This window comes from Musa acuminata, chromosome BXJ2-11 (genome assembly GCF_036884655.1).
Source record: "Musa acuminata AAA Group cultivar baxijiao chromosome BXJ2-11, Cavendish_Baxijiao_AAA, whole genome shotgun sequence".
Taxonomy (NCBI): Eukaryota; Viridiplantae; Streptophyta; class Magnoliopsida; order Zingiberales; family Musaceae; genus Musa; species Musa acuminata.
The window spans coordinates 31,688,102-31,699,287 of record NC_088348.1 but is presented as its reverse complement, the minus strand read 5'-3'; the positions used below and the strand labels follow the sequence as shown (position 1 = coordinate 31,699,287).

General features: G+C 40.5%; 2 protein-coding genes and 1 long non-coding RNA gene across 4 annotated transcripts; 1 reads left to right on the top strand and 2 right to left on the bottom strand.

Annotated features, from left to right (window-relative positions):
- Window positions 1–1,257: 1,257 nt before the first annotated feature.
- On the bottom strand, window positions 1,258–4,767 carry LOC135626851 (uncharacterized). Its single transcript, XR_010492477.1, has 3 exons — window positions 4,068–4,767; window positions 3,670–3,790; window positions 1,258–2,197 (listed from the first exon to the last, which is right to left on the bottom strand). It is a non-coding gene; the product is annotated as an uncharacterized LOC135626851 (long non-coding RNA).
- A 166-nt stretch (window positions 4,768–4,933) lies between these two features.
- Window positions 4,934–8,718, top strand: LOC135626849 (uncharacterized). Of its 2 annotated transcripts, XR_010492476.1 has the most exons (12): window positions 4,934–5,069; window positions 5,319–5,381; window positions 5,465–5,523; window positions 5,596–5,662; window positions 5,756–5,801; window positions 6,729–6,818; window positions 6,911–6,957; window positions 7,036–7,099; window positions 7,177–7,268; window positions 7,344–7,568; window positions 7,660–7,873; window positions 8,581–8,718. XR_010492476.1 is itself a non-coding variant. In XM_065132592.1 (11 exons), exons 2-11 carry the CDS (start codon window positions 5,337–5,339, stop codon window positions 7,810–7,812), a joined length of 888 nt encoding a protein of 295 aa, XP_064988664.1. In that variant the 5' UTR covers window positions 4,949–5,069; window positions 5,319–5,336; the 3' UTR covers window positions 7,813–8,015. The 2 variants fall into 2 exon arrangements, 1 of the variants encoding a protein (XP_064988664.1); XM_065132592.1 differs by lacking the exon at window positions 8,581–8,718 and having other exon boundaries at window positions 4,949–5,069; window positions 7,660–8,015.
- LOC135626850 (transcription factor SCREAM2-like) lies at window positions 8,469–10,576 on the bottom strand. The gene is made up of 4 exons (XM_065132593.1): window positions 10,423–10,576; window positions 9,817–9,924; window positions 9,566–9,736; window positions 8,469–8,810 (listed from the first exon to the last, which is right to left on the bottom strand). Exons 1-4 carry the CDS (start codon window positions 10,498–10,500, stop codon window positions 8,739–8,741), a joined length of 429 nt encoding a protein of 142 aa, XP_064988665.1. The 5' UTR covers window positions 10,501–10,576; the 3' UTR covers window positions 8,469–8,738.
- Between the last annotated feature and the right edge of the window lie 610 nt (window positions 10,577–11,186).

Genomic DNA, 11,186 nt, shown 5'->3' with positions numbered 1-11,186 from the left:
AACCCAAGATAGGGATATATAGTCGTGAGTGATCAAAAGTAATCCCTAATTTTATATTGTGTTAAAAAATAAACTCTTATACTTAGTCGTAAAGGAACAATATTATATATAATATTCCATGGAGAGACAACCCTCAACCATCTTTAACGATATTTCTTTAACATTAACAAAGTTGAGACAACTTAGAATCGTTTGCCTTTTTATTTTTGATGTCACGTAGAGAACATATATCGGATGATAAGTGATCGACGATATTCTCCTTATCAAATTCGTTATTTGTTTATCTTATAAACTAATCCAATTTCATTGAAGCAAAGTCACCCCATTAGTCATTATATTTAGTTGGTTTGGTTTATGAAAATATTAAAATTGATCATATGTATAGATTAGGAACGCTAGTTTGAAGATAAAACATTTGACAACAATAAAATATAAACTAATAGTACCACTCTTTCTTATTATCGAGTCTTCTTTCTCTTATCTTCAATGTAACTAAGTTTAAGCTACACCACTACGTATAATGCAAGTTCTTCTCTAATCAGAACAAGTTGTTTCCCTGTAGGGCAAAAAGACAGAGATGCTCATCGTCTTCGACAACCAATGGACTGTGTATTATGCTGCTCGTTGGAGACGTCCCAACCCCCAATAAGTCACCTTAGTTTCGTCGTACACTCCCGTCATCGTCTTCTTGCGGTCCCTTCGTACACAAAAGAAATCCATCCAGGGCTGCGGACACAACAGCGGCGGTGGGTGCCCCGTCGGATAAGGTGGGCCTCTGCGAGATGGACGGCCGATACGGGTCCTTCGCGGACACAGCGACGATGGGTGCCCGTGACCCCGCTTCCCCCTCATGCCACGAAGCTTCCTCAATCGTCGCCTGCCATATGCGCCCGAGTACCCGAGTTTGGAACCACCGCGTCCAATAATTCCCGGACTCCAAGCTGTCGGAAGACGGCTCACATGTTGTTCGTTGATATGCTTAGCTGAATTAGGAACGTAAACGAAGCTATTTTGCCGAGTCTTCTATGTATGACAATGTCTGATGGTGCTACCTCAGTCTCATAAAATATAAGGTTTGAGGCGCGACCAATCATGTCATGATACAACTACAGGAACATCAAAGTGATGTGCAGCTCTCGAGTGGGTTAACCTGCATGACTGTATTTTTTTGAATTGAAACGCGTTTTCGATTCGTTTTAATCTGCCTTTTTATTAGTGCTAAAAAATGAGGTTATAATGAGCAATTTGGACAACCAATTCTATAAAGCGGCAACTAAGTTTATTGGAAGTTGCAGCGATAAGCGTCTATATATAACCTATAGCAGTCTCGCAACAAGAAGAGAAGCAGCAGAAGAAGCAGAGAACATGGGGAACAGCCTCAGATGCTGTTTGGCTTGCGTTCTTCCCTGTGGCGCGCTGGACGTCATCCGAATCGTCCATCTCAATGGCCGAGTCGAGGAGTACAGCCGTCAGGTCTCCGCCGGAGAGATCCTGGCAGCCAACCCGAACCACATCATCAGCAAGCCGTGCTCCCAGGGAGTCACCCGCAAGATCTTGATCGTGTCGCCGGACTCGGACCTGAAGAGGGGCCATATCTACTTCTTGATTCCCGAATCAGCATTCCCAGGCCCTGCAGGCAAAGAGAGAAAGAAGAAGAGGCACCAGAAAACTGGTGGCGACGTGGCCGCTAAGGAGTCGGACCATGACAACGACCGCCTCTCAGCGATCGTCTCGGAGAAGAAGGCATGTCACCGCCGCCGGCGGAGTGGGCGGGTTGGCGTATGGAGGCCGCGTCTCGAGAGCATATCAGAAGTCTGAGATAAGATTTTTCGCTTCAGCATGTGGGTGGTGGAGCATGGCTTGCTGCTTCTTTCTCTCTCTCTCTCTCTCTCTCTCTCTTATTCTTATGTGGATATACACATAATCGTGATCACTTCATCTTTTTCCTCCCACTTGATGGAAACGAGTGGAAGTTGTGAATCCTTTTTGTAATCTATTCTTCAGAGAACAAAAGACACATCAGTTGGAGCGAAATGAAAGAGAAACTTTACTCCTTTTGAACCATACTATCATAATCTTTATCATTATGTAACAAATACAAGTGTTATGAGATGATGACAAGAGAGGAGATTACTCCCTTTGAACTCTTTGCTGGGCATGGCGAAGAGGTGGATGGAGAAACAGCAACCACATCATCCTGGAGAGAACCAAGAAACGAATCCATTTCTTATTACAAAATCCGATCTTTTCATATCAGTCACTGCATATATTTTTCTTCAGACTAAAATACGTTATTGCATATATTGTCATCAAATTTAATGTTGAAAGCATTGTTGCTATTCTTCTATTCTCTTGGAAAAAGTAGTAAAACAGTTGCTAAAGATAAAGGGAAAAAAAAGAAAAAGAATTGTTATCGGAAAGCCATATTTCCACCTTAATTTAGATGTTGCATATCGATGAGACTAACAATAGTTCTCTCACACCTTTAACTGGCCAACAAGGTTGATAAGATTAGCTTTTGTTTGGCCTCAAAGAAGTCTTGATCAAGGTACTGTCCTTTTAGGAATAGATAATGAAGGTATGGTCACCTAGTGGCCCATATATTTTGTTTGATGGCAAGTGGACAGATCTGACCATGTTTAATCTTTCATTAGGAATCCATGGAAGCATGGACTTCTCTCCCAAGTTCAAAGTTATCAAATCTTAATTAATATGGTGACCATGTGCAAGCATCCATGGCTTCTGATATGATATTGGGGATCATCGCAATGCAGCAGATTGCCCTTCAACCACAATGTTAAGAGCCTGCAAAACATAGGCTTCTGCTCGATGATTGCACACAGAGCACCTAATCAGTCTGATGTTAGATTTAGTGTTTAGGTTGCTATCTCTCGACATTTGGCATAGCTTACTTGTTAGAATGATCAATCATATGCAAAAACAAGAAGTGATCATGTTTAATTCCTGAACGGTGTAGGTTTTCCTAGCTCAGAAGCAGGGAGGCAGAATTTAATACCAAGGGTTGTCAGCTACAGCTAATTTGATTCCTTGCCAAGCGATGGTTAATTATAATAACCCTGAGTCAATTTGTTTCTATGGATTCTTTAAAATTTCGATGCCAAAAGAATTGCTTTTGTAGTTAATATTCGGTGCATGTATGCGTAAAAATCACTGTGACAACTAAGAAGTGTATTGATGGTTGTGACATACTTGTTTACTACTTCCAAAACCTATTGTTCCTTCAACTAGCTGTCATGCTACATTCTCACAGTATGGAACTCTTTCTTTAATCATTTATGAGAGTCAGGGTGCTAATGAAATGCCAAAACTAATGCCGATGACACTAAGTAACAAAGAGAGGTTTATTAAAATATGAACGAGCTAGTACCATTTCCGTACTTGATAAAAATGAGTGATTTCTTTATTTGTATCCCCCTTATCAAATTTAGCATACAATGTGCTACAAGAAGGGTGAATAAGTACTTGAATCCCATTGCTCTAAATTTTGGGCACTATAAAACAGTTGAAATTTTTTCTTTTTCATGCAAAAGATTCAGTTAAAAAAAAAAATTGCACTAAGATGAAATGCACAGCAAATATTTTCTGAGTAGAGCCAGATCAAGTAAGTAGAACAAAAGGTGCAAGAAATCTGAATAGCAGATGATGTACCTGAACACTTTTACCCATCAAAATAAAAGATTGGTGCATGCATGTCCTAATGAGTTGGCTATTTGAGGTGCGGCTCACCAGGTCTTGTTTGGCTCACGAACGAGGAGTCAACGACATGAATCTGTAGTTAAACAAAGAGAACAAATAACACAGAGTTAACCATGGATGTTCATTGTAAGATAACAATGCATGATATGACAATAAGGTAGTTGTACTAATCCTGGTATTTATAAATCAACCGGCTTCGGCTGGCAAGTATGATTTAATCGAACAAAAGGCCTTGCACATGGCACCGATGTCTATGGTTGGGAGTTCAGTAACAGATCATGCAGATGTATAATGTAATGGATAATGGAGATAAAACTGTAAGTCCAACCGCTTGTATGTAACCCACTTACTCCTTGCAGCTGCACAAATTTTACAAGCCAACAGGAGAACTGATGCACCACAATGCAATAGATCATTGCACTCTAGGACATCTCGATAATTATGCAAGCCTTCTTCATTCTTCCGCGTTTAGCACACATGTTGACTCTAGTATATCTCGATAGTTGGGACTTACGGCTTTGTTGTTGTTGTTGTTGTTGTTATCGACCAAAGTGACCAAAAACAAGCAGTCAGTATCTTGACTAAAGTGAAACTATTTGGCCTCAAACACATATCCAACATGCTTCTGAACGTGTCAAGCGCCTCTTCCAGCCTCTCGTCACCATTATACGCACTAATGATCCAGTCCAAGAGACAACATTTTTCACAGGCATATCCTCAAACAACATCTGAGCATGTTTTCACCAAAGAGAACAAACTGGTCTCAACAAACACACACACGTCGGTATTGAAATTTTACGCAGGCCTTGATCCGGAGACATCTTCCAGCGGATAAACGGAGACGAGTCCTCCGAGTAGCGGAAGAGGAGGCGGGCCGTGGGCGTGGGAGTGGGAGGGGTGTCCGGCCTTGAATTGAGAGGCGAGGAGGAGGTAGACGAGGAGTACACCGGACGAGACGAGGTAATTTGAGAGACCGAGAGCCCAATGAAGTTATCGAGGGGCAACCTACTGCGTTGGCCCATCAGTATCATACATCTTCGGGCCGTGCTACAGAAGACGGCAGGGTGATCGGCCCAGCTCTTGTCCAAGTTTAATCTTGACGTAGTTCTGTCGTCCACGGCCTCTCGGGACCCTACGTGAATTCCCCGATCAAGCTGGAGACGACAGTGATAGGCCAAAGTTAATGGGTCCCGCCATGAAGTATACCGAATTTCCTGTAGCAACCCATCCCACGAAGTCCATATAACCATAAACCCTTCCCTCCGCATCACTTTGTTGTTCGGTGGGAGGAAGCCACGCCGCCTCTTTCGATCTCTTCTTTCCCATATCATCGACCGCAACTTCTTCTTCTGGTATGCCTTCTCGGAAAGATCAGTTCTTCCTCGAACAATGCTAAAGAAATCCTATTGTCGGTCCTTGCATGTTAGATAATTGAATCGATCTTGATGCAGAATCAAAAACCTGTCGGAAACTTGTGCTTCTTTACGTGTTGATAAATACGATATAGATCAAACAATTTTGATGTTATCACTGTCTTTTGAATCTTTAATGTCTATGCTTACGTTATTCAGATTCCTGTAACTTTCTCGGCTTTTCTTCAGAATCTTAGAAGATATAACATGAAGGGAGAACAGGACGGTCTTCCAAAATTTCCTGCTCGAAAGGTGTTCGCTCTTTTCCCCCTGTGATGCTGTTAATGATCAGTCTCTGAGTTTAGATTGTTTATATGTTTATTTCCTTTAAGCAGATGAAGTTCACCCCTAAGATACCTCCTCGGAAGGCACCAAAGCCTCTCACAACTAAAACGTATGGTGTAGATTATTGAAAGCACTATATTTTTAATGCATTTCCTGGAACTTACATGATGCTTGCTTGTAGGGAAAAACCTGAAACCAAGGATGATGTTGTTGATAAGGAACTGCTCTCAAAGCTTAACCATGCGAAGGTAATTATTAATTAATATTTCAGCCACTTGAAGCTGTCCGCCCTGCCCTTTTTACGATAATTTCTTTGTTTGATTGGAGCCATGTCTTAGCAGGCTAACAATGGTCTCATGAGGAGATTTCCTAAGAGTGATAGAAAAGGTTAGAGATACTCAAATCAACTTTCTGTAAGACAAATTACTCAACTCTGGTTCTTAAAGGACTCTATTTTAATCTGCCTTGGGTATTTTCTCCAAAAAACATATTCTCTTAGTAGTTTCTTTTCATCGACTGACATGCTTTAGAGAACAAATGGTTTCATTCCTTTTCTAAAAAAGAAAATGTCATGACATTCTTATATTAATTGTAGGCTTTAATTCCTAAATTGTAATTTTCCTATGTCATAATGCTTCAAGAAAGCTTTTTCTTTTTTTTGCTCTATTTAGAGTAGAGCATCTCATGTGCAAGCAAGAAGTTGCACAATATGGAACGTAATAAATTGGCACATAAGCAGCCTTATGATACCTCTGTTTTGTGAAGAAGACACAATCATTCTTATAATTACTTCCACCTTGTAAATTAGAAACATTCTTTTCCTCTATGAGAAATGAATCATTCCGGGTGCAAGCAAAAGCCACATATAGAAAAATGCACCTTGTTTTTTTATTATTGGACCTATGAGTTGGGCATGAGAAGTCTCTCTGTGAGTTGGAAAGCTCTCAAATATGAGTTGTTTCTGATATTATTGGACCTAAATGCACAATTCATTATCTTGTTGCCCTCTACGAGTTATATTCATAATTGGATTGAAATATATGGATTTTCATAGTGCAGTTTCCTCAGTGATGTACAGAACATTCAATATTATTTAATATGTACAAGTTGCCCACAGATTAAGATCAAAGGCCTGAAAACCTCCTCACTATTCAGTTGTCACAAAATGACATAATTCATATAGAATGTTCTTTTTAATTCATAGGGTTTACTGATATTTCTTCTGCAGAATATTTAAACTGTGAGTCTGTGATCACAGGATTCTCAATGCTGACTGTTTCTTTTAAAGTCCAGTTATCTGTTTGTTCATTGCAGTTGGCCCGTCAGAAGTAGCATTTGGCCATGGAAGTTCCTCGTTAGCAAGGTCATTTCCCAAGGGTCGTGGTACAGGAATCCAAGATTCAGGTGCCGTTTTGATCATGAATTCATGTCTCTTTGATCTGCCCTAACAAGTCATTGAACAGCTGTTTTTTTTTTTTTTATTCCGGGGTATGTAGATGGCCTTGATGTACAGAAATTTGAGAAAGAATATGTCGAGCCTTGGGTGAGTATAGTAGCATTACTTCCACCAAATCATTCTTTATAAGTGACATCATAGTTCTACTGTTTTGTCTCTTGACAGGATTATGATCATTCATACTATCCTTCCACACTTCCCCTAAGAAGGCCCTACTCTGGGAACCCAGGTAAAAATTGGTTCCACTGTACTTTACACAATCATGCAGCAAGGAGAGACTTTTCAGCTGTGCCCGGTTTGTTTCAGAAATTCTTGATGAAGAGGAATTTGGGGAGGCTTCAGCAAGCTTGGGTATGGATGAAACTAAAATTGATTCAGCCGGGGAACTTGGTCTGATGGTATGAATTTTTAGCATAGCTCATACTCTTCCAGATGCATTGCTCTCATTAGCATCTCAATGACGATCATGGCAGGAGAAGAGGGAAGAAACACAAATGCTCTTCTTTCAGTTTCCTGCAAACCTTCCACTGCCAAAGCAACCTGCTGCATCCACAAACACTAAAGATGCTGCAGGCAAGATAGACCGTGCATTGAAGAAGGGCTGCAAATTGGAGGAGCTGCAACCGGGGTTTATGGGTAAACTATTGGTCTACAAGAGTGGGAAAGTCAAGATGAAGCTAGGAGATACACTGTTTGATGTGAGTTGCATTTTTTGTTGCTTGTATTCTTTTCTAAGCAGCTGATATGTTAGCCCTGCTTGCTAATTAGGATTCAATTTCTTCTTTGCAGGTTTCTCCTGGTTTATGCGGTTCATTCGCTCAAGATGTCGTAGCTATTAATACTAAAGACAAGCGCTGTTGTGTACTCGGGGAGATCGACAGGCGCGCGGTGGTGACCCCGGATATCGATGCTCTGTTGGACTCCATCAATGATCTTGATTGATGTTAACTTTCTAACCCCAAACTTTGATCAATTATGAATCAACTCCTTCGTAATCTCAGAGGTGCACAATCGAAAAATTAGTTTATTTTTTAATTTAATCATAGATGTATAACTTTTGGTTCCTGCTTTGCTTACCCACACGTATGCGGACATTTGACGGCATAAATAAAGGCCATTATCATGCTTTAGCAAGTTTGTGATCTTAGTACATTAGGAGTACATTGGGCAGCATCTTTAATTAGAGCTTAAATAGCATGATGTGCCAAATACCAGGTATAAAATCTCTAAACAAATTTGTTGCAAATGTTACAGGGAGAGCCTATCAAACATGGAGAATTGAAACTGTGTCGTGATAATGGTTAATTGTGATTCAAAACTGACTCGGCAAAATCGATATCTATGAAAACCTTTTTGCCATTCAGTTTGTGTGAACATCGAAAAAGGATTTAGAGGAGTCAGATGACATGTATTAAATTTGATCCATAAATTTAAGTTTTTATTGCTTTCTTATTTTCATGTTAATTATATTTTCTTTAACTATTTACTATTTTTATCTTACACATGAATATTTTTTAATAACTACATATATCGCATTAAAAGTTTTAAATCAGGACAATATGAATTAGGATGTCAGAACAAAAACCAAGCATCCGATATTGCATAAAATATTAGTAATTAATTATTTCTGCTATCTACTTATTTATATACACAATCCATCATTATATGTGTTCCTTTGAGACAGTAAAAGACTGCTTTTTTTGGTTGCAGATATTGGAAGGCAGAATGACAGAAAACAATAGAAACAATTTATATGCTCGCTTGCACTTTGGAGAAAGCTGCACAATTCTGTTCTACTATTTTTCTCCCATCTTTTAGAGACCCTTTTGCTCCTCCATTCTCCTTCTGGTTTTGCTCGTTGCTTAACTTCACATACACTTCTTAATAGCTTGCACCACTACTTGCCTCACCATCTGTGCATCCACGCTCTCATTCTGCGGCTGCCAGAAGAAAAAGAGAAGGATGAATGCCTTTTGAAATGAAATCTCAGAATTCAGCATTGTATTCTCAATGGTTCACTCACTATGCAGAATTCGACCTCTATCATTATTCTTGTATTTTTCACATTATACGCAAATTAATAATGCATGCGCTTCGGAGTTTCTTTCTTCATATGCTTTGTTTTAAGACAATATATGATATATATATATACATATACCAATTATAAGTCAATTGTGAAGTATTGTTTCATGTCGATATCGAACGTAACTAAACATCACTCGAACAAAATTGGGACATGATAAACCCTAATATAGATCCTATCTCCACTTAGAGATATAGTTTGCAGTAGGACCATGCACAATGACCAATTCTTTTGGACTTGATGCCATGTATCTTGTTCAAATACATGTTAATGCATGTAAGAGTGTGGAAACCTTCTTATGTATCTATCTTGTATTACCGGATTGATGAGAAAGGAGCAGTGTGGTCTGCACACCTCTGTAGATACACATAATTATGCAGGAGAAGAAAGCTACATCAAACATATAGTACACAAGCAGACACATCAATGAATGCGTTTATGCATGTAGCGAGAGAGCACAGTGTCTATGTGTAGAACATTACTGGAGGAGCACAGCTTGAACATCAGTCACCTTAGTTACTTGTGTATTATTATATATGAGGATGAGAGATGCATTAGCATGCTCATGTGTGGAGTATACTAGGAGTCTGGTGATGGAATTTATCTGCTTACTTCTCCTCCAACAGCTTCAAGACGAAATGAGTCGGCGGAGGAGATGGTCGCATCCAGCACATCAAGACCAAGTTCCTGGAATGCCTGGAGAACGGAGACAAGCATGCCCGGGCAGTTCTTGTCGGAGAATACATTGATCCAGAAACCCTTTTCTAGGGTTTCGACAGTAACCTGCAGGGATATTGTAGAGAAGTGAAACCAGGCCACCCGTGAGTTCTTCCATGTTCATATAGCCTACTACCGGAGAGTACCATGGGGAGGGAGCTTTCCTCCGCGAGATCTCGTTTGCATGCTTCCACCTTTTGCTTCAGCTCTTGGATGTATTTTGACGCGTCCACTATAATAGAAGCTTTGCTTAGCTACGTACGGGGAGAGCGTTAGATGATGCGGCAAAGTGTAATACCACAAGTACATGAAATCTGAGAATAAAAGAACGACAGTATCTGCGATCAGTACTAAGGTACCTTTTAAAGGATAACTGTACAGTTTAGATGTTGAAGTAATTTGTTTGTGCTTCCAATTATTCTCAAATTAATTGCAGTTCTTGGTCTAGATGGCATAAATGAGTTCGATACATTTGGATCGATCGACTCGTATGGGTTTCCATCCACTCCATGCTCTAATAGAAGAGGAGGATGGAAAAGGGACCATGTCAGAAGTTAGCAGTAAGGAACTATAGGATGACAGTAGGTTTTGCAGTTTGCAAATGGAAGAGAACAATCGGACGTCATTCGATAAATTACAGTGCGAAATAAGGAGTCAGAAAATGGTAGGAGGACTTTCAAACATGATGGAGATGCAGCAGCACAAATACATCAACAAGATACAACAATTATCGAGAAAATTAAGCGTATTACTGCGCTGGAGTTGGTGACAGATCGAAGCAGCTGCAGCTTCTCATGCAAGACAGCCTTCTTTTGATCTCTGGATGTCATCTTTCTTTGTTCCACCCCCGCGCTTCCCTTCCTCCGGCCTCTTCCGGAAAGGCCTGGAGGAGTAGCTTCGATAGAATATAATAGGGCAAGTCCGACACGATGTTGAGGTATCGTAGATTACTTTGCCTACGTCAGCTGTTACAGAAGGACAAACATCATTGCTGATAGAAACCTTTCGCGGGGATGAATTGCAATATTAGCTAACAATCCAATCATTATTTTGTTACATCACGCATGCAGTCTTGCTGTTACCTGAGAAAGCATGGGATGAGCTCCGACGGAATAATGGATAGCCAGCACAAAGTGTCCGTGAGGTCGACATCGCATTCCCCATCAAACTGCTGACTGCTTGGCCCACTGGGAACGGAGATGCACCAGCTGCAATAATTGAAGCCCAATTATGACTCACGAAACCCATTCCCACCACTACATGATGGTCCTTTCGCTTACAAACATTCACATAGCATCGGTTTACCGGCAGTCTTCTTAGAGTCAGTACCGTGAGTGAGACGAACGATGCTGGCGTGCTGTAGCGATGGAGCTCGTAGTGCTAGTGAAGTACTGCTTCATGCATATGCATATGCATGCACAAAGAGCAAGCAGAAACTTGGAACCAAATGCTAAGGGAGAGTTAAAAGTAGGAGAGTGGGGTAACGCGGAAAGAGGGAGAGGAATCTGAAGTGAGG

Coding starts and splice junctions, on each gene's coding strand:
- LOC135626849 (XM_065132592.1), top strand. CDS start 5,337: ATGAAGGGAGAACAGGACGGTCTTCCAAAATTTCCTGCTCGAAAG. Junction 6,819..6,910: donor TACAGGAATCCAAGATTCAG/GTGCCGTTTTGA, acceptor CGGGGTATGTAG/ATGGCCTTGATGTACAGAAA. Junction 7,569..7,659: donor TAGGAGATACACTGTTTGAT/GTGAGTTGCATT, acceptor TCTTCTTTGCAG/GTTTCTCCTGGTTTATGCGG.
- LOC135626850 (XM_065132593.1), bottom strand. CDS start 10,500: ATGACATCCAGAGATCAAAAGAAGGCTGTCTTGCATGAGAAGCTGCAG. Junction 9,737..9,816: donor AGGAAAGCTCCCTCCCCATG/GTACTCTCCGGT, acceptor ATATCCCTGCAG/GTTACTGTCGAAACCCTAGA. Junction 8,811..9,565: donor TTGAAGCTGTTGGAGGAGAA/GTAAGCAGATAA, acceptor TTCTTCTGGCAG/CCGCAGAATGAGAGCGTGGA.